Source organism: Micropterus salmoides, unplaced genomic scaffold, assembly GCF_014851395.1.
Source record: "Micropterus salmoides isolate LMB-PRFRI ecotype aquatic unplaced genomic scaffold, ASM1485139v1 Ms_hic_scaffold_4, whole genome shotgun sequence".
Lineage (NCBI taxonomy): Eukaryota > Metazoa > Chordata > Actinopteri > Centrarchiformes > Centrarchidae > Micropterus > Micropterus salmoides.
In genome coordinates, this window is record NW_024043372.1 from 2,851,073 (window position 1) to 2,873,590 (window position 22,518).

The 22,518-nt window shown below is 43.3% G+C and overlaps 1 protein-coding gene across 3 annotated transcripts; it reads right to left on the reverse strand.

Annotated features, from left to right (window-relative positions):
* Window positions 1-448: 448 nt before the first annotated feature.
* On the reverse strand, window positions 449-20,572 carry sdc4 (syndecan 4). Of its 3 annotated transcripts, none has more exons than XM_038697981.1 (5): window positions 20,276-20,572; window positions 5,401-5,611; window positions 5,231-5,271; window positions 4,823-5,021; window positions 449-3,809 (listed from the first exon to the last, which is right to left on the reverse strand). In XM_038697981.1, exons 1-5 carry the CDS (start codon window positions 20,327-20,329, stop codon window positions 3,658-3,660), a joined length of 657 nt encoding a protein of 218 aa, XP_038553909.1. In that variant the 5' UTR covers window positions 20,330-20,572; the 3' UTR covers window positions 449-3,657. The 3 variants fall into 3 exon arrangements, with proteins under 3 accessions (XP_038553909.1, XP_038553907.1, XP_038553908.1); XM_038697979.1 differs by having other exon boundaries at window positions 5,231-5,274; XM_038697980.1 differs by having other exon boundaries at window positions 5,231-5,274; window positions 5,401-5,608; window positions 20,276-20,571.
* Window positions 20,573-22,518: the final 1,946 nt, after the last annotated feature.

Below are 22,518 nucleotides of genomic sequence, written 5' to 3' on the forward strand. Positions count from 1 at the left end.
ATTTTTCTGAAATGGACCCCTCTGCATGACGAGTGCTTTAAATACTTAAAGCATATTTTGATGCCAATTCTTTTGTACCGTTACATGTAACAGGGTATTTCTACACTGTGGTACTGCTACTTTTACTTGTGTAAAAGCTCTGAGTACGACTTCATCACTGCTGAGGTTATACACGATCCTGGAATTGATAAGCAGTCAATAAAACCTCAACACAAGAAAGCACATTCATTACTTCCAATAATGCTACTCAGCTTTGACATTAAAATTATAAAGTTTTTTAATGAACATCTTTGATTTTATGCCCTTCATTTCTTCAGCAATAGTCATTTTAATGATCTCTCTGCAATATTTTCCCTCATCAGTGGCCGTTTTTGTTTTGGCACAGTCTTCATGATTTCCTCACTCAGAAAACAAGAATATTAAAAAACAGATTGGGACAAAGGCAACGTTTTAAAATGTTAATGTGCATAAAAATATAGCTTTATTTCCAATAATAAATCAGAACCTGCATGCAGAAACCAATGATTCATTGGCTTCTCCACTCCAATCGGTGATTCACATGTGGTGTTTGTGACATTAAGCAGCAGAACATACGTTTCTCTCCCATGCTCGCCGACCAGACGTGGGGCTGATTACCACTTTATTCCCTCCTGAGGTCGGCTCAGACAGCTGACCTGGATAATATTTAACTCCCCATAAAAAAAAAAAAAAAAAAAGGAGGACAGGTCCAAATCTAATCAGTGACTCCTCTGTCTGAGGTCAAGGCCAGCTGACACTTGTTTCCTTTAAGTGTCTCAACAAGTATCAGTGTTTTCTGGATTACATTAGTTTGTAGGGAGGTGAAAGACCTTGAATCAGAGTCAAGACAAATCTATAACCGGGTGGCGGCAGAGTCCTTGAATTTCCAAAAACATTTTGGCTACAGAGAAAAATCAAAAACAAAAAGTCGTAATCACCCCCAGGTCTGCTCCTGACAACATGGCTCATCAGCATCAACATCCCCTGAACAACGAGATGAACGCCGACTACACATAAGCGATCCTTCTACAAAACAAACAAAAACACATAAATACAAAAGCAAAAAAAACAAAAAGTCTAAAAAGATAATAGAAACTCTTACAAAATAAAAAGTTTCAAAACTATTTGCCTCTGAAAATCTTAAACTAGTGTATATAAAACTTTTAAAATCACATATACAACAGCTTAAAAAGAGCGGGGGAGGGGGGGGCACCCCAAACCTGAAAGAAGGCAATAAAATAAATTTGACAGTTAAATTAATACAAAAAAAATAAAAAGGTGAAGTAGTTGATCTGCTGGAGGAAAAACAACAACACTGAAGATCAATGAGAGGAGGCGCGTTAGTATTAGCATTGGTAGTATCAAAACAGCCTTACAGTAAATCACATGGGCGTTACTGCCGGGGAGAACAAATACAAACAGGAACAACTATTTGGCATTTAAATATTTGGTAGATATTTTTTTTTTTGTTGTTGTTGCCGCCAGGATGTGGCTTAGTACCAAGATAATATATATATTTTTTTCTGCTTTTTAAAAATTTTTTATTTTAATGTAATGACTATTTACAAATCCTTGGTAGACCAGTCTGTGTGAGAAACGTGAGCATAAAAACCTGTTCATTAAAAGGCTTTGGCGAGCGCTCAAAGACCCCATAATGAAAGTATAAAAACTAACAAACTGTCTGTGTAGCTTATTGAGAAAGCAGGATTTAAAAAAAAACAAAAAAAAAAACAAACAGAAAGTACCTAGTACTGGTACTACCAGTTTCTCCGATCACAGAGCTTAAGATTACTTTTTCATTGAACAAATAGTCACAAGTTACTGATTTCCACGAGTATAAATGTTAAGTTAATGTGTGTAACCTCACTGAGTACAGGAAGTGAAGTAGAGTCTAACATTTTGGGAAATACGCTTCTTTACGTTACGCTCAGAACTCACTTAAGTGAAGCTAGCCGTTAGCTTAGCACAAAGACTGGCATCAGGTAGCTAAAACCCAAACTTTAAATTCTCCTTTTTTAAGAGGGTTAAAGTTTCAGAATTACAAACAAGAAACTCAGCTCAAGTTCCTGATTTATCTGACTTTGGCGCTTTAAAATACAGACGTCCAATTAACCCAAACGTATCGGATAGAGCGGTATGTCGTCCGCATACAGCATCTCTGTAATCATGCAGTTGTTTTAAGAGGACCAGGCTAGCTGTTCCCATCCGTTTCCAGTCTTTACGCTAAGCTAAGCTAACCCTCTGGGGGCTGTAGCTTCATAGGAGGAGGCATCAATCTGAACACAACCTTTTCCTTTAAGCTTGAATGTGACAGTTTCAGCAGCGATAGACGTCATGGTGTCGAATCTCTGCTCCCTGCAACACATGACCGAGCGTTGTGTGTTTGTGTGTGTTTGAGGGGAATGTGGGTGCGTCGCCCTGTACGAGCATGTTGTTGGACTCCAGTCGAGCTCGCCGTAATAACAAAGACAAACCCTGGAGGCACCGCGGTAATTATTATTATAGTGGTAAAACATCTTCCAGCCGTTTGAAGTACTCTCCAAAAACAGGCAGCAGTGTGTGTGTGTGTGTGTGTGTGTGTGTGTGACCTGGGTCATACAGTATTTGCAAATTCCTCTTCGGGATTAGTTTAGCTTACTTATCTGGCGCTGCGTGCCAGACTGATGGGGACTTTCCCGCCACATGAGGAGATACAAAAACATGCCAGAAGGTTTAAAAACAGTCTTTTAAAGGTCATTTTAATGAACTGCTGCTGCGTCTGATAACAGAACAGAATTATCTTGCGGCGCTCGCTCTTTGCACTTAAAAATAATCAGCAGAAACAATGATTTGCAAATACTCGTTTGAGCGTCTCTTCTCTCACTGCGAGTTCAGGATAAAAAAATAAAATTAACAAATATTGTAATTACTAACGGATGACAGAGCGTGAACCGTTACAGTGAGGGATAACATGAACCCAATTATTTCCCACCATGAATGGATCTTTAATAGAAAAAAAAAAAATAAAATAAAATAAAAATCTCTTTGCATTACAAGGAGTTTGTTTTAAAAAAAACAAAATCTAATAAAAATGTCAAAGAAGTCATTTTCTACAGTAACGTGAGGAGCTGCAGTCCAAGAAACAGGATCAGAGGAGGAAGAGGGGGAATAAATAACTGGACTGTTAATGCGTACCGAGACAAACGTCATTGCACAGCGTTAGTGTTTAACGGAGAAAAAAGAAAAGGAAGTGAAGCGTTGAGGAAGAGGAGTTAAAAAAAGTCCTGTGTTTTTTTTCTTTTGATGTGGGGACAAAAATAATAAAAACACAAGATAAAATAAAACCGTAGTACCGCAGCTGAAATAGTCCACTACTGCTGCTCCTTTTCCTTGTTTGAGAGAGAGAGAAGCACGGCCAACAAAGCCTCTGATTGGTTGAGAGAGCACCAATAATATTAGTTTACATCAGGTAGGAGGAGTCAAGTCAATCGATTGTGTTGTCGGGGGAGGGGGGGGGGGGGGCTTCTCTCCTGATTTACAGAGCGTCACTCCGCTGAAGGAAAGTGAGGAGGAGGACGAGGTATGATGATGGTGGTGGTGATGAGGCACTGGTTGGGTTTTTAAGGGTCCAGGGGTGAGGTGTGTGTGGTGGATCAGGGTCTACGCGTAGATCTCCGTGGTGGGGGCCTTCTTGTAGATGGGCTTCTTCCCCAGGTCGTAGCTGCCCTCGTCCTTCTTCTTCATGCGGTAGATGAGCAGGAGGATCAGGAGGACGGCGAACATCAAGCCGACGGCGCCGCCCGCAATCAGGGCTGGAAGAGACGAGAGAGGGACAGAGGGGTTAGACTTTTTAAAGCTTGAGGAAGGGGACGGGGGTAAAACGTCTCAGTCTTAAATATAATAATATCTGAGCGGATCCAAAGAATCAATGAGGCCGATCAGTTTCTTTAAACCGATCAGATGCAGTCGCAGTTAAACTCTCTAAACGTAATAATTTTGAGAAGGATCTTCAGCACTTGGATCAAGTAGCTCTCAGATGTGTCAAGATTATTTTATTATTTGTATATATATATATGTATATATATATATATATATATATATATATATATTATATATATATATATATATATGTGTATATATATATGCTGCGATAATTATTTTTACTTTGCGTACCGAGCATTCGTTCCTTAGGAATTAATCGTGGTTTAATTATCGGTCAGCTGTCATTTGGGTCTATATAAGAAATCTGGGGACGCCCGTGGAAACCACCGGCGTCTTCCTGCAACAAGTCGCGTCTCACGAGATTTCCGAGTCAGAACTGTCCTTGAGCGAGACTTTAGTTTCCCTCCCATGATGTTGTCAGACACCTGTGGTGCAACAGTCCGAGCCTGTCGGTGGCAAAAAGAGGCCCTTTCTGTGGACGCCATTTTGACGGGCCTGCTGGTTCAGCTACCTACTAGTCATTTTGATCAATAAAAAAGTGACTTTAAAATACTGAAATTTACCCCGTAACTTTGGGGGAGTTACAGTTCACCTTGGGGAACTCGATGCTTCCCTGAGAAGCTCGTGCAGGACTTAAACGTCTCAGGAAGTGTTTTCACCGTCCTTCGTTTGTCTGTTTCTCGACCTGCAAAGATTTCTAAACTGCTCTTTTATTGATCTCTGTCAAGAACAGTTAAAAAACCTGATTTTGTGTTCGTACCTGTGCAACAGTGTTTCCGGGGGTGATAAATTACAAACAATATATTTTATTTAAGTTCTGGTTTAAACCTAGTTCTTCCACTGTTTGAGCAGCAAGGCTCAACCACTGAGGACCTGTACTGACCTGCCAGGACCTCCGTCTTGTTGAAGATGCTCTCGTCGCTGGCGTGCGCCATGAGGACGTTGGATGGGTACTCCTCGCCGGCATCTTCGATATTCCTCCGCAGGGGGATGTCGTTACCCTCCCGGACGATCTCCACCTCGTTGACGGTTGGCCGCACCGGTCGCTCCACCTCTGGGATCTTGTTGTCGTTCACTTCGGGCTGAGGATGAAGAGAGAGGGGCGGGGATTTTAAATTCCTCCCTGCTGTCTTGGCACAACGTTTATAAAGTACGACCCTGAGCTTCTTCATTAAAGAGATTTTATGACCCGAGAAGTGAGAATTGGTAAAGACATGATCTGCTGTCACTATAATCGCTGAATAGATGAACTGAAACACCTAAAACCTTGAATGAGGTGTGAATGTCTCACCTTAGCGGATGTCTTGGACTCTCTTTCAGGTGACGCAGTTGCTGCTGTGGACAGAAACAGATTTTAGAGGAAAATTCAAAGAGAATACGTCCCTAATTACAAGATAAAAACGCTGTAGCTTAAAAAACAGGCAGGTTTAACATGTTCTAAGAGAACTCGTAAAGACCGACCTCCATCACCAGATCCGGAGAACTCGTCCTCATCGTCCTCATCGTCGAACATCGTTTCGGTGTAGTAGTCGTCTTCGTCGTCGTCGTCTGTGAAGCCGAAGTCTGAGCCGTTCTGAGAGTCTCCCGACGACTCGAGGTCGACGCGGTGTGTCGACATGGCGGCCGTCTGTGTGGTCTTCATGGGCATCCATGTTTCCGTCTCCCTCACCTGCTGGGACACCAGAGACAAGAGAACGGCTCAGAAGGATAGAATCACAAAGAACGTTCAAACTCGCCCTCCTGGCGCCGTCGATTTCTAACATTAAAATAAGGTCAGAGGAGTCATCCTCTGGGGACCATGACTGTCTGTCTGTTATATATTTTATATTTCACTCCCGCCATCACTCTGAACCACAGACAAGACCGACCTGCCCCAGACTAAAGCCCTGAAACACTCCATGTTCTCCATCTGTTGCAGACTTTTTAAACAAACACCCACGTCTCTCCTCGTCGTCCTGAAGCCACACAGACAGAAATAACGACATCTTACAAATTAAAAAAAAAAAAAAAAAACAGACTAGTTCCTCTGAGGCTACAGATAAACATGAGCAGGGACACAACTCTGCGACTAGTACAGACAAAATTGATCAAAAATGAATCTTTAATTCAATACAATGTCTAAAAAACAGCTACGAGTTCTGAGAACTGAGAGGCGTCCACAAACGTCTTGTTTTGAGTCCAAAAATAATCAGTTTCCAAACATAACACACAGAAAAGCAGACATTATTATTACTGCACAGTTGGGAGGATTTGTTACTTTGACTTCTGGTCAGACAAAGCAAACAATTTAAAAGACGTCACACTGGCTTTAAAAAAAAACAAAACACACGATTAACAGAAGAAGCCATTGCTAGGAAGATTCACCAGCAATGAAAATAATCCTTCGCTGCAGCGCTGCATACGATGGCTGTAATCACCGAGGAGCTTAACATAACGAAGACACATCCACCTCCTCTAATCACATTAGCACACTTAGTTTCATTGACAGCGTGAATGGGATTAAAACACAGGAGACACACACACACACACACACAGACACACACACACACACACCCTCCATCAGCCTTATTATCATTACAGCACACACAAATCAGCATTAGGGCTACACAAACAGAGGGATGGGGGTTGGGGGGATGGGGGTTGGGGGGGGGGGGGGGGGGGGTAACTGAGGCAAGCAGAAAATAAATAAATATATAAAACCTTTAAAGTGTTTTATCCACATGGAAACACATGGTTTCCACCAATCTGCTGCCTTAAAAGTACTCGTTACACGTTTTCAACAACAAGATTAAAATGTTTAAAACAACATAAAAAGGAGTTACTGCTTTTCTTTTTCTCTATCAATTAAAATCAAATTTATGTAAACTTATAAAGCAAAAAAGACAAATAAATATGGTTCCAGCTTCTAAAAAAGGTGAATGTTTGCTGCTTTTTTTGTTGGTTTGTTTTTGCATTTTAAGTTGAAAACTTGGGGGATTTTGGACTGTTGGACGGACAAAACCAGACATTTAAAGATGTCAGAGCTCTAGAGAAGTTTTCTATAGTTGTTTTGAGTTTTTAAATGAACTGATGCATTAACAGAAATAAATAGGCGACAGATTAAACTATCAGAATCACTAGCTGTAGCCAGGGTGCAAAATTAGCACACACGATTGGCTTCACTCACCAGCCCCAAAACACAATAGTGATCTACTGACAAAAAAGGTACATTGTGCACCCTGGCTGTGGCCCTTAATCAATGAAACCGATTCTTCTTCCACGATCGAGGTCACCTTTAACTGCTGAACCAGGCCTGATTGGAAAAATAAAAACAATCACACGCAGACACACTGGCGGCGTGACGCTGTGCGATAGGAGGCGGTCGATCGATGGGGTTTTGTTTAGACGCCACTGAACGAAGACTCGAGACACCGGAGAGCAGAAACAGAGCCCGCTCTACTTGAGACCTTCTATTTACTGAGACCAAAAGCGGACCACAAATCACACACTGGAAAGACGCCTGGGTTTCCCACAACATCCTCGTTTACTCTCCCCTGTTGACATCATGAGTTCTCCTTCTAAATCACTTCCATCTGCGAGGGGTCTTAATGCTGAAGGGGTAGCTGAGCCTCCACACATTGTGTGTGTTCTCAAATACTTGGCATGGTAACGACGTGTGTGTTTGAAGGTAATCCTCTCTGCCTCTGCCTCTAAAAAGCAGCCTATGAGAGCAGGAGGAGGGGCCCCATTGTGGCTGCACAAGGGCTTCAAACAAGGGGCGGCCATTTTACTGCTCTAAAGCAACAAGGTGGGCTGAAGAGGGGGAAAAAAACACGCCGTGTGTTCGCCTAATTACATTTTCTGACTTCTGTTTTTAAAATTCACCCTCCCCCCTTTAATCCTTTTCATTATTGTTTCTGTTTAAAGACAAATGAACAGTTTCAAAAGAACATCCGGAGCAGTTTTTATACATATTAATGTTCCCATCGGGTTCTTAAAAGGCTCTTTATGTTATTTAACTCTGATCATTTTACAAAAGTGGACACAGATATAAATGCAGTTGAACTGTCAATGTCCAGGTCAGTTTGTTCACCGTTGATCACGATTAATCGGATAACCGGTTAATTGTCGACTATTTTGATAATTTATTAAGCAGCTTGAGTCATTTTTCTTTAGATTCCAGCTTCTTAAATGTGAATATTTTAAAGTGTCTTTGCTCCTCTGTGACAGTAAACTGAATATCTTTGGGAAACACAGATTTTTTTATCCAAACAACTAATTGAGAAACAGATTATTGAATAGAATAATGAAAATAAGATTTAGTTGCAACCCTTAAAAAGGTGAATGCTTTAACTCTTAACCTATTACTTTTTTTACTCTCCATCTCCACAGGTGGTTTTACAGGTAGGTTAATCACAGCTGTTGGCTTCTTACACATAATCAACATCACACCACTTTAATGCGTATTTAATACAAATACGTGGATATAAATTTTTCTAATCAAATAATTTTAATTTCTTTCTAAGTATATGTAGTTGAGCTCCTCTACCGTCTCCCCCGGGCAACTGGGAGTGAAGTGCTGCTGGTTGGAGAGGAATCAGGGCTCTATTATGTCCTCATTTAAACCCTTTACAAGGACACGGGGGGAGTCCTGATCCTGTGTGTGTGCCTAAATCCTAAACCCCATAATGGTTGACTACTGGCTCTTCATTTCCTCGCCGCCGCTCAGATGGAAGTCGACTGCGGCGGCGTGCTGGAACAAGCCCACTGAGTCACATCACAGGAATCATTCAGATGATCCGGCGGTTTATTCCATTATGTGCGCCACTGAAATCTCTTACATCATTCCTGAGGCATGTTGTTATCTCTGCGGTTTTGGCCCCCACACCTCTGCGCCACAGTTTACGGCCTTGTTGGATGAAGAAATATTTTTGTCTGCTTTTGAGTTTAAAAACAAACAAACGAAAAAAGTCCACTTTGACTTCCACTCAGTTTGTCTGCTAAGAGAAAGACAACAGGTTCAATACCCAGAAAAGCCAATATGTTCACCTCCGCAAAGTCAATAAACACCTTCCTCCTGGCCGCCCCTGACCTTTAAACCCCCCCACGGAGAGACCATTTGCAGCCCTGTGTACAGTCTTACAGGCGCACTGAGACCCGTCCCAACAGGCCAGGTTTATTCAGCCAGGCGGAGGAGGAACCGGAGGATCAAAAGCCGAGGGAGTTTTGTTACGGTTAAGTAATGATGGCAGCCGCTGAATTTACTATCAGATGTTCAGCCTTTACTATATTCTCCCAGGAGGCAAAGCCAAGGACGGGATCCAGGCCAAGTCCCCGTCTGCCTGGACAAAAACAAGCTCAGTCCAGGAATGTTTTCGAGAACAGCGCTCCCACAACAACAGAGCAGTGGAAGTCTCATACGTGCCATGACAGCCTGAAGACATTAAAACCCCTACAGGGTGATGGGCGCAGGGTCACCGACTCAAATTTATTAACAATAACAGAGAAACCTGAAGGCCGGTGCGTCATTTTGACAGACTAAGATCTACCGTAATGTTAGGGAACTCGCATGCAACACTGACAATATACACAATAAACAATAGATGACAGAATGAAGGACAGCGAGACAGTCTGAGCGCAGACTCTGGATGTTTTACTTCAAGTTACTGTACAAACAAAACAAACCGCATGAATGCATTTTACAGAAACTAGCGTCTGAACCAGCGCAGACTGGCCCAGACAAAAGCAGAGGACAGTCTGAGCAGTGGTTATGTAACACAGTCAACATGGAAATCAGCTCCTGAAAGAGGGCCTGTCTGTCTGCTGAGCCCAGATCCACCCAGCAGGGACTGGACTTTAAACACAAGAGACTTTAGTGTCAACAACTGTAGTAAAAACCAGGAACATCTGGGTGATTATGTATTAATTCTGTTTTATAGACTGACAATAAATGTACACGTTAGGCGAGATTCACCGGCTGTGTGACCCTCACGTTAACGTAATGGGCAAACAGCAGAGCACACACACAGGCCAACCCACCATCCTGGAAACCTGATCACTCAAGGAACAACAACAACATCCTTCATGTACAGTAAACGCACGAGGGCTCAACAAAAGCCTTTCTAGGAATGTGGAGATCCTGAAAGCTCATGATTACCATCTCTGCTGCTAACCGCCGTTTTCAGGAGAAAACCAGGAGCGTGTCCATTACAGCGACACCTACATTACTCCAGAGCAAAGAAAACAAGAACAAAACTAAACCCCTCTTTGCTTCAGGTTTGGTTATTTGTCAGCCATTTTAAAAAGCCACTTACGAGCCAAACAGGGTCACCATTTTGTCCTCCCATCAGTGATTCACAACCTCATTCATTTCGGCCTAATGTGCAACAGCTGATAAGCAGCCGGATGTGGAGCACTGCCAAACCAAAAAGAGTTCCAGCTGACCAAAATGGATTTAATGGAGAGAAGAGGGCAGCAATATTTCTGTTTGCGCTCCGTGTCGAGCATCTCATCTGATTTTGCAGCAGTAATGGAGCTCAGCTCTCTGTTTTGAAGAAAAATATTGGCATTTCCTCAATCCTCCTTTGTGTGTCTGTCTGCATCTTTATTCCAAACCCACACAATGATTCCTGCTCTCATTAAGCCTTCCAACAGTTATCGCTGCAGACGACCTTTTCATCGTCTGGTCCACCGCGAAGGTCGGACTCGTCGAACAACTGAAGAAAGCGCTTCCTTGTTTAATGAAAGCCTCTTAATTGCAGAGCTCGTTTGGCCTCGCCGCCGTGTCACAGCCGCGTGACGTCCACATCCTCACATCCGACAAACATAAACAGCAGATTTAACCCCACATGATGTCAATTAAAGCGCCATGTCAAGGGAACAAAGAAAGCCAACGTACGGACTAACTGTGGTTTAAACTTCTCTTTATGGTCATGAACAAACGCTCGATGCCAAACAGTGGATCGCTTCACAGATCTGAGGCAGAACATTCAAAACTATTATGATAATCTTTTTAACAAATATACATGAGGAACAAAATTTTCTCAATATTTTTAAGTGTCAGGATTCAAATCAAATATAAAAAACTAATTCAACATTTGTTATGTTTAGAGGAAAAATATTTTGCGATAATTATTTTATTGCTATAGGCTGATGCACGATTTCCAAAAATAAATATATAAAAAAAGGTGACTTCTTCAAACAGTCCAACCCCCCCCAAAAATAATCTGCTAACTAAAAAGAAAAGCAGCAAATTCTCAGGCAAAAGCAGCCGGAGGTCGTGTTTGGCAATGAAGCTGCAGATTAACTGGATCAAAGGGAAAATAATCGTTCCAGCTTTAGTCATAAATAAGTGTTGATTATTTTATTATATTCATAAAGTGTGTCGAAGATAATTAACATTTGTTCAGGAGCATCTCGTGTTCAGCTGGTTAACTGGTCTGGAGGGGGTTGTTTCCGTTCTCTCCACACACTTCACCCCTCAGTGTAGCCTCTAGCCCGGTCCTGGTTTATCCTGCCTGTCTCAACATTGACACCCCAACCCCCCCGCCACCACCCCAGTTCCCCACATTCTCTGAAAGGCAGCCCGTTAAGACACCCGCCACCCGGCCTTCGGGTCTGTCCTCTTCTATTGACGCCAAACAATGCCAGCGGACTCCTCAAGAGCGTATCAATGACCAAGGTAACCGGGGATAAGCCTCCAGCGGCCTCCCTTCATTAAACCGGGGGGGGGAAACAATCCCTCCATCTGCCGACGCAAGGAGAGGCATCTGTTCCATTCACACGGCGGCGTGGAGGAGGGGAGGCGCAGCGTCTGAAAAGACAGACAAGGAACACCAGCACGCAGGAATGTGCTTCCTTATTCTTCGTGGTCTCCCAACGCCTCGTGACCTTTTTCAAGGAAACACAATTACTGTTGTTTTATTCCTCTTTGCTCTGCCACGTTTGGCCGGAGATTCACTCAGGAGCCAAAACAAACAAATGGAAGATGTGGGTTTGAAATACAAGTCTTCCTTAAGATCCCTTCCCCTCCTTCCTTGTCTTTGCCACCTCCTTCCCTCTCCACATCTCACGCCCTCCATTTCCCATCCTGTTTTGCAACTTCTCCCCCTCCCTCCCTCCCTCCCTCGCTCGCCCTGCTGGGTGATACTTGAACCAGCCGGATTTGCACCACGCATTGTGCCGCCTGATCTGCTTGTAAGGTGCACTTCTGACCCCTGACGTAACTAAAGGACAAAACACACGCCTAGGTGAGGTGAACCTTTGCAGGCGCACTTCAGGAGTTAAGGGTTTCCAGACGGGCTCGTTACTTTGGTAGACTCAAAAGATGGTCCAGTTTGCACGCCGTGTTTTAAAAATCAGAGCCCTGCTGCTGCTCCTACACACAGTCCTGCCGAAACCAGCTTTACATAAACACACACACACCTACATTTGCACTTTTGCTCTCGCAGCCGAGCTCTAGATTCCCCCTACCTACGCCGGGTCTCGAGCTATAGCAAGCGGTTCCGCCTACGTGCACCACGGCCCACGCCTTGATCCCCACTACGCCCAGACAGAGGTCGGGCTGGTACGACCTACACGATGAACTCGGCTGAGTCAATCAGGGCTGTTGTTTCTTTATCTCAAACACAAACATTGCTCAGTAAAGTGAGTGATTCAACTTCGACAATGACCCGGCCCGGCCGTTTTCTGTCTGACTTCCCGTCCTGACAGAAGCTGCACAGAGGGGCCAGCTGTGCAGCAGACTGTGTTGACTCAGTCTCCGCTGATAAGCCTAATTGAGTTTTGATGAGCGCCTCCTGAGGGAGCGTCCGAGGTCTTATGGTAATGGCCTTTATTGGTCACTTCCTCCCACCCCCCTCCATTTCCAAATCCAGGACCGGATGCCTGCTGCGTGTCTCTAACAGAAGCTATGCCCCTCTAAGGTCTTCCCTGCTCTTCCAGCTCTTTGATGTTGCTCCCTGAGGTCGAGCTTATCGCCGCCTTGGATCAAAAGACATTACAGGCCAATAGAGTAGATGCTAAAAGCAGCAGAGGAGTCATTATCGGCTGGAAGATCGCCTCGAGGGCTTTAAACGGCAGGAAACAGGAAATATTCATCCAAGACGAATCAACTGAGTGTTTAATAAAAGCATGAAATCCAGAAAAGGAGTGAACCGTGCCAGTAAACAACCGACTTATTAATACTTTCAAGGGGTTTTCTGGACACGTGAGAATGTCCCTTCATTCACAGAGAAGGATCAGCCACAAAGACTTCAATTCATGTCCGAGAGAAGACTCCTTATCCTTCATAGCTGTGGATCAGCGCACTTTCCAGTTCATAATAACCAGTAAGCAACCCCGACTTAAGCTTAATTAAAAAAAAAAAAAAAAAAAAAGTGGTGCTTGTTTGCCAATTATTTTAGAGCAATTTCCTAAATTGAGAAGGACGCCGGACATGGAGTGAGCAGGTCTCATGTTTAGTTTTAAAAGTAAATTTTCTTCTGACATTGATTAACGCAGCAGCAATGTTTAATCACAGCCCGATTGAGAGATCTCTTTATGCTGCTGGTTAATCTGTAAACTTCTTCCAGCAACATATTAATGCGTGAGCTGGCTAGACTCTCAAAAGACGCAGTCACATTATGAATAAGAGAAAGGAGTTTGTTGTGGTTTTACATTTCTGGTACTGATTAACCTGCTGAGGAGGCGGCTGCGTACTTTGCCTGGCTTCTGCCGCCACGTGAACACAAAGAAACAAGTGAATATTATGATATAGTGATGATTAAAATACTAAAATGAATCAGCAACTATTCTGATAAATCGAAAACTTTTACGGTAAACTGGTTTTAGGACAATTAAGATTGTGGGTTGATTAATTGATGATGAAAATAATTAGTTGCGGCTCTAGCACCAAGTTAAAGAAACACTGCTGACCGGCTTGTCAATTCATCTTTACTATAATAAAACTTCAGATATACACTGACGTCTTAATGATCCATTTAATTTTTTATTGCTTGTAGAAATCAGTAGGGCTGCAACTAATGATCTATAAGTCTGTCGATAATTCTCTTGATTAGTTGTCTGGTCCATAAAATGTCATACAGGAGCAAAGACATCAGAAAATATTCACATTTGAGAAGTTTTAGTGACTCAAAATGATTGTTTTTCAAAACAGTTACTGATATTAGTTGATAATTTAGTAGTGGACCAAGTGATTAATCACTGCAGCTGTAAAAATCAGGCAGAAGATAGAAGAGAAGATTGATCCCACTAATGCTGCAAATACGAAGCTACAGCCAGGTAGCTTAGCTTAGCATAATGACTGGTAACAGGTGGGAACAGCTAGCCTGTTTGGCTGTAGCTGCACATGTTGTGTACATCTTGTCCAACTCCTGGCAAGAAGGCGAATAAGCATATTTCTCAAAATGTTCCTTTAAAATAAAAAGATTAAACCCCCAGATTAGCGAGTTAGCATCTGCGCTAGCCTGAATGGAGCTGTGTGTGCTGCAGAGTCTGGCAGACTGAGGAATGTGTGTCTCGGTGTGGGTCAGCGAAGCAGCCAAGACCTCAGCTACTCAGCCAGCCATCACATTCCTCCCTTCTCTACAGCGGAGCCCAGGCACACAATGAGGAGCTGGGGCCAAACCGCCGCCGCCGCCGAGGAGGAGGAGGACTGCTGATCTGGGGATGTTTGACACACCTCCCTGCAATGGTTTCGGTAACAGCGCTGCTTGAGTGGGACAAACCTCCTGCAACTTTTTCCCTTCTTACATGGAAGTTTACAAAACTATAGTTGCTGATTTGTGCAAAAGAATTATGCACAAACGATTAAAACAGAATTCTCCGTTACAATTTAAGATATAAACAGTGCACAACAGGGTTACTGAGTGTGATGCACACATGGACTGTCTAATGCAAAGAGGTAGACCTCACACACACTGTGCTACACAAAGTGACACAGAAGCACACACACCCCACATCAAAGAGGTACTGTATTACTGAGAGATGCTCGGCAGGAAGGACGCCTGAGTAAGGGGAAGCCCTCATACCTCCCGAAAGTCTGCTCTATCATCTCTGGGGTTTGTGTGCGTCTACTGTAAATGGCAAAAGACAAGTCTGAAACAGAAAATGAGGTCTATTTAGTTTTTTTTTGCGGGAAGTAAAATTTCCAGAGAACGCCACAAGATTTCTGCTTAAAACACACGAGGGTTTTACCAAAGAGGAGCTGCAGAAACCACCACCACCACCAAAACCGTTAAATCAAGAAGAAACCGTTCTGTCACCAGTAAATAAAATGCTTACATGCCTCCGCACGGCGTCACTCACACAGACACACTGCGTTCACAAACGTCTGAGACACACAAACATTGCGGAGTGTTTGTAATGTTAAAGTAGAAAGTCTAAAAGTCCAGATCAGGACAGCAAGTACTGATTATTTTCATTATCGGTTACTCTTGCGATCGTTTCCCTGATTAACTGGCCCATCAGTTTCTCAGAGGCCACGCTGAAAGGTCCAAACAGTCAACAAAACCTAAAGACTTTTAATTTAGTATCACATATGATGAAGAACAGCAGCAAAACTTCACATTTAGGACGTTAAAAATCAGAATATTGAGCACGTTTGCTTGAAAACAGCTGTCACTACTTTTCTGTGGTTTGATTAATTGACTAATCATTGCAGCTGTGGTCCATATAAATAAAAGCAGGTCATACTCATCTAATCTTTCAGCGCACAAACAACCCTGTTTCTCTGAAGTCTTTCATCTTCTAAAAAAAAAGGTGTCAACATCCCTAAAACACAATGTCTAAATCACATTACAGATATTAAGTCAACATTATTGGGACATCTGACTTCGCCGCCCGGCCCTGGGCTGCTGCTGCATTTTGATTATTACATGTCATGCGCTCGCTCTCCACTTTTAAAGTCAGATACATCTGTTCTGCTTGGAGGGGTTGTGTATGTGTGTGTGTGGGGGGGTGTGGGAAGCAGCGAGTGCATCAGCGCTGAGAGTTGCTAACAGTCTGGCTTCGGGCCTGGAACAACCATCTGTCAGAGTCTGACGGGGCGTCCTGGGACAGCCGAGGCTGCAGGACCGAGACATCAAACGCTGATACATTTCCCCAGTGGAAACACAGCGAGGCTCATATTCCATGTTCTGCCGTGGCCCTCCATATTTTTTGGAGGGCCACGGCAGAAGAAGGGGAGGGAAGTGGCGTGTTAAGCTGCACGTTTCCCAGCCTGTCTACATAAAGAAGAGCGTGCAGCTGGGTCAGTTAATTTAGTTATGGGGGTGTTAAAACGTGGCCGTGAATGGATTTGATGAAAGGCCTTTAAGTTCCACAATTTGTTCATGAAACAAACACAAATCAGGTCAGACATTATATCTACAAAAACTCCAAACGTGTTACGGGCCGAGAGTCTTAAATGTGAAGACTTGCAGCAGTTCAGGCAAAAAAAAAAAAAAAAAAAAAAAAAGCAACTTGAAGACTTCAAATAGCCCTTGTCATTTATAAAAGCAGCGTCAGATTATAACCAATATTGACATTAATTGGGCGTCGCAGCCCTGTTTGAGCTGCTGTCTGGGGTCCAGGCTATGTTTAACTAGAAAGTGTCCACAAAAGCTGGATGAAAGTCATAACCATAAAGGGGGGGGGGGTATGGTCGACTTGTGCCCTAAATGTATTCATATAGTTCCCGGTACAACTGCCAGAATATGTAGTGGTTGAAAAAGGGGGGTGAGGAGGGAATCAGATCCTCGACTGCTCTCCATCATGGACAGGAAGGACAAAAACCTCCTCTCGCGCTCTGAGCCAACATTCCTCGGCCCCAAAAGGGATTTTATAGACCAGCGGACAGCAATGCAGGAACCATTATTGCATCCTAGTGATACTATTTATCATGCGCCCTCCCTTCCCCGGCGCTCTTTTCACCGCACAGGCATTCAGCGCACCCCGTCATGCAAAAGAGACCCGGCTCATTCTCGTGCAAATGATCGGGAGCTAAATGCAAAACCAGCAGCGACATTCCAACAAGATATATAACAAATGGACTCTGGAGCGCCGGAGGCTTCGCGGGCAACAAGCTGAGGTTGGTTTTGGTGGTGAGACGTGGATTAACTCCGGAGCAAAGAGGATTTCTTTTATCCAACCCTGATTAACAACCGCAGTGGCACATTTGGTGAATTAAAAAAGGTGCTTTGACACGTCGAACTGAAATGAAAACCACAAAACAATCAGAGCAACAGTTCACTTTCTTATCTTTAACCTTCGCCTAAGAGCCCCGTCGTGAAGGACTTGTGTTTCCATACACGGGCAGAAAATGCTGAGGTCAACAGAAGAGAAAAAAAAAAAAGAAGAAGGAAAAAAAAAAAGAAAAGTTTGTTTAGCTCGGCCGCTCTTTATCAAACTGATAAAACTGTAAACGAGGCTTCGGCCACGGCTCAACATATCTGACGGAAATCAAAATGGTCGGACTTAAAAATAAACTTAGCAGTAAATGAAGCTTCCTAGAATCAGAAAATGTCTCTTTGGCGGCCGGCCAACTCCTGTCAATTGATAAAAACACATTCCAGTCATGCCTGTGCCCCCACCCCCCCCCGCCCAAAATAAAAAGCCTCTATTGTCAGGTAGCAGATCATTGTTATCGATTAGCTGGGAACGCCAAACCCACATACCAGTAAGGACCTCAGTGGGCAGGGAGAAGAAAAGGCTTGAGGGGAGGGAGGTGGAGGGAAGGATTGTCATAGCTCAGAGGCTTAAGTGTCCATCAAAGGGAAAGTGCTGCAAAACAAGAAAGAGAAAGGCCCACCTAGGAATGATAAGTGATCAGAGAGGCGGCGAACAAACGGACGGGAACAGACGGGGTAAAGACTGAACAAAGAATACCCGAAATCTGGAGGGTAACGGCTCGTTAAAGGAGCACAAACCACAACCCAAAAAAGGTAGGAACTGAGCATGTGTTGCTGGGAACGCTGTGCCCACGCTAGGCTAGGGGAAAAGGATTGGCCCTTATGAAGAGGCCCCAGGGCCCTATTGAGATCCCTCCAAGTGTGCAATATCCCCACGAGGGCCGTTCAAGGTCACCAAAGGTCACATTCCAGAGGGGGGAAAAAAAAAATTAAAAGGAAGAAGAGGGCGAGTGAGTACGCAGGAGCTACATGGCTTTGAGGTAACAGACAGTAAAAGGCGAGGTGGACCCGGCCAACGGCGTGCGGGTCGCCCGCTTGTGACAGGAAGCGGCCTAAAAGGCGGACCACTGATGCACGTTTTCACTGTAGTCCGGTTTAAACCTTAAGTACAGCAGATGTATTTCAGGCATGCGCTCCGCCCGGAAATGACTTGTAAAGTCGGGGTGTTACTGCTGTTCACCCATTCACACCATTTGTGCCGACCAACTGGGCTAACTGGGAGGAGGGGGGGGGGGGTGCATGTGTCTGTGTGTGGGTGGCATCCAGACAGCCTGTATCAGCACCCCCCTTTCCTACAGTATTAGAAAACAGGTTCTCTAAATATGTAGAGTATGAGGTTAGGCGTGAACGGCGGCGGCGGGGGAAATGTTTCAGAGGAACAGAAAGAGATGTGGGCTAAAGTTCACCAACTTAAGCTCAAGCACACAAAATAATCACCTTTGGGTCGTTAATCTTACTTAATAATGACTTTATTTTAAACTGACGGGCACTAACTCGAGCTCAAACATATAATAATGACAGGTTTATCCTTAATGACCCGTTCTTGTCTCCAGCTTCTGAATAAAAAAAAAAAAAAAAAGGCACAAAGAAAAGCTACTGAACAAACTTTCTGTTGCAAGTCGGTGCATGTCGAGATAAATGAGTCCAACACGGACGATAATCATCTCCGCATTCACACATGGACACTGTTCTCCTAAAAAAGGCACACACACCATCTTCACACAGCAATTCTTTCCTTTGGCTAGAGCGCGATATTATCAGGTGTTTCAATAACAAACATTTCACAGTTGATGAAGAAAATAGGCGTGGGTGGCAGAAGAATAAAACAACAGTAGTGTTTCTTAACCTTTTTCTGCCTGTCGGACCACCACAGCCCCTTCGGGTGGTCCTGAATCCACCTTTATGGTATTGTTTAGTAGTTTTCAAAGACATAAAGTGGATGTTTCAGCTATTTCCAGTATCTTAACCACAGAAGTGTCTCTTAAGGCTCAAGTACCGCGGGATCATTGATCCACAGGACAAGTCCACTCAAAGTGTGTGTGTGTGGGGGGGGGGGGTTAGTGTTTCACAGAACAACAAATCAGGAGAAGATCATTCCTGATAAACAACTACAGACGGGAAAAACCTCAAGTCGTTGGGAAATCACATTCGTACGCGTCAGCCAGTTCAGTGACGCTGCTCTGCACTTAAAATTCTTCTGGCATTAAGTCAGGCTTTTGCTTTTCACAACACAGCAAGACACCATTTCAACTCGATCACACCCCTCAACGCATCAGCGGCTCCCTGGAAAAAAAGGATTTCAGTAGGACAACATGGAGAGGCAGCGTTCAGCCGTTATGCTCCATATACCTGCAACTGTTTGACGTTACACTGCACTCTTTATTTATCTGTACTGATAAGCACCAAATATATAACCAGGCAAATTCCTCATATGTAGGGGAAAAAAATCTACCTGGCAATACCCGATTCTGGTACAAACTCCCAGAAGATCATCTGAAAACACTTTTATTTAATCAAATGTACGGCTATAGATTAATATCTTAACCTTTCCTGTCCTGTTTATCTCCCCCTCTCTCTATATATTACCCCTATGTTGCTTTTTGATTTATGTAAAGCACTTTGAAATGCCTTGTTGCACAAATAAACTTTCCAAATCAGAACAAATACATTTCTGCACCAAATCACAGCCAGAAGCACCACCAGGAGATCTAATGTGCCAACCTGGGTTTAATCAGAGGGCGGGAGGGGGCAACTTTTCCTGATAAATAAATAGAAATAAAAAGAGAGTCCTCCATGTAAAAAGAGCAGTGTCCCAGAGGCTGGCCCCTCAGAGGCAGGATCCACCCCCCCCCCCTCATCTGGGCCCCATGAGGGATAATGGCAGCAGGCTGTGGTTGCCTGAGCCCCCCCCCCCCCAACCCTCAGCAGCGAGGCTAGCTGGCTAACAACCCCGAGGCTCTGTAATCAACTTTGTACAACAACAACAACAAACAAGCTCCGCGAGACGTTTCAAAACATTAAACCGAATCAAAGCTGATGAACGTTAATACAAAACAAGCTAGCAGCAGAACTTTAAGCTAGCTTCAAACAAACAAACAAACAACAAAATAAAAAGTTTCATCACATAAAAACCTTTTTTTTTTTTTTTTTAAATGTTTAGTTAAATAAAATAAAAAACAACAACTTACCGACTCTGAGAACACGGAGGCAGATAAAACCAGCACGAGGCAGAGGCTGAACATGGTTTTGTCCTTTTCGCTTAAGTTTAAAAATAAAAAGCTGAAACTTTGAGCTCGAGGTTTTCAGTCTGGACCGGTTCTGGAGGTTCTGGGTTCTGTTGCTCCGCAGCGGATTCGTGTCCCCGGATATAAAACGTTAGTCCAGTAGAGGATCTGTCCACTTTGGACCTGCTTCGCTGTCTCTTCTTCACAGTGTGTCTCCGGCGGCGGCTCGTCTCTCTGCGGGCGGACTGATCTGCTCTGGGAAACGGACGCGCTTCGGGTATTCAACAGGTTGGCTCCGCCCCCTCTGCTCCTGACGTCCTGTGCGTCAAAGTTACCCGGATGGAGGGGCCGTCATAATAAAAGCATTGAACAGTTTAGGGGAGTTTAATGATTGTCTCTACAATATTACCTGTTATTAAAAGCAGTGGTTCTCAAAGTGAGGGGGTCCCCAGCAAAAAGGACATTCATTTATTGTCGTTATTTAGCCTATAATTCCATCCTCAGGTAACACAATCACAGAATGTGTGATTACTTGGATCACAGGTTTAAAAGCAAAAATCCTCAGAGATAGGGGGACCCTGGGACAAAATCCTATCGGATGGGGGTCCGTTTAGGGGACCTTAAGGTGAAAAAGTTTGAAAACCCTTGCATCAGGCTATATGTAGCGTGTACAAAACAAACACAAAAGACATGAAGATATAATATTTATTTATTTAATTTCAGATTTATTTAACAGGGACAATGCACATTAACAACACATAAATAAATGTTTAATGTGCCAGAATTGTATTATATTATTATTATAGATTAGGTTAGTTTTATTAGAAGTGTATAAAACAAACTCAGGGTCAAGAGGCATGAAGGCATTTTATGAAACGAGGTTTAGAATATTTTACACCTTTTGTTCTTTATTACAGTAAATATAATATACATAGTACAGCTTCCAGTAGGCTATATTCAACGTATTAAAGTTGTTATGCTCCAATGTCTGGTCTATCTATCTTTCTATCTATGGCTTCAGGCTCGGTTTTAAATATGAAATGTGTTAGATATTAAGTATGACGCACAAGAATCAATGGTTTATTTGAAAACATAAAAAAAAGTCTATAGAGTTGCCACCAGCACCATCTGCTGCTGTTTGTCTTCATTAATTACATGATGAAAATCTAATAATGGGTCGTTTTTATAACAGGCCATCTGCTGAGAAGCCACAGGGTGTTATCTTATCTGCCACAGTGCGCGCTGGCCTGACAGACTTTGATTAACAGGAGATTGTTCTTCCACCAGGGAGGGATAAACTTAATTTCAGCCACACATGTATGATATAATATCCTACTTTAGGCCTGCATTTGCCACAATATTGTCATTCTCCAACACTACAGGAGTCAAAATATTGTGTACAAAAGTCTTATATAATGATACTCTAGACGTCATAAACCAGGAAGTGTACAACTCTAATTATTTAAAAGCAAGCGGTCTCAGTTCCCATTAGGAATACTGAAGTGCATGAAGTCATGTCCATTACGTTTGTTTGTTAGTGTGAAAGGGAAGCTGCTGCCTGCGGGCTTTTGCTGCTGCTTCAGGGAAATTCTTCGAGTGACGAAACCTTCCGGTAAAAAGTTCCTCCCTCTCTCTCTCTCTCCTTGCCTCCTTCCTTTTCTCTCCGTGGGCTTTACAGCGTTTCGTTTCCAGATGGTTGTACTCTCCAGAGCTTTCCTCTGGAAACCACAACATTACTCAAGTCTTCAGCCGTTTTTCATTTTCCTTTTCACGCGTTGCATCATCGATGTTTTCACTTTTCCTTAGCATTTTGATGAAATTACCTCTCTGTGTGTACCTTTGTAATACTTTCAGAGTGCTGTGGGCGTCGGCTGTGAGACCCGTGGTTGTTATAACAAGGGGTGGAGGAAGTAAAAGTACTGCTAATGGTCGGCTGTGAAAATACTCTGTTACAAGGGAAAGTCCTGCATAGAAACTGTTATTTAAGTAAAAGTATGTGAGTATAATCAGGAAAATGTACTTAAAGTGTTAAAAGTAAAAGTCCACTGTGACTGTTACACTATCATTATATCATTACTGTTATTAAACTATTATTTCTCATGAACCATGTAAACACCAAACCAGTAAAGTATGATGACACATCGCAACTATTCATTATAATCATTGTAGATTATTCTGCTGATTAGTTTGTAAAGGTTCTGAAAATA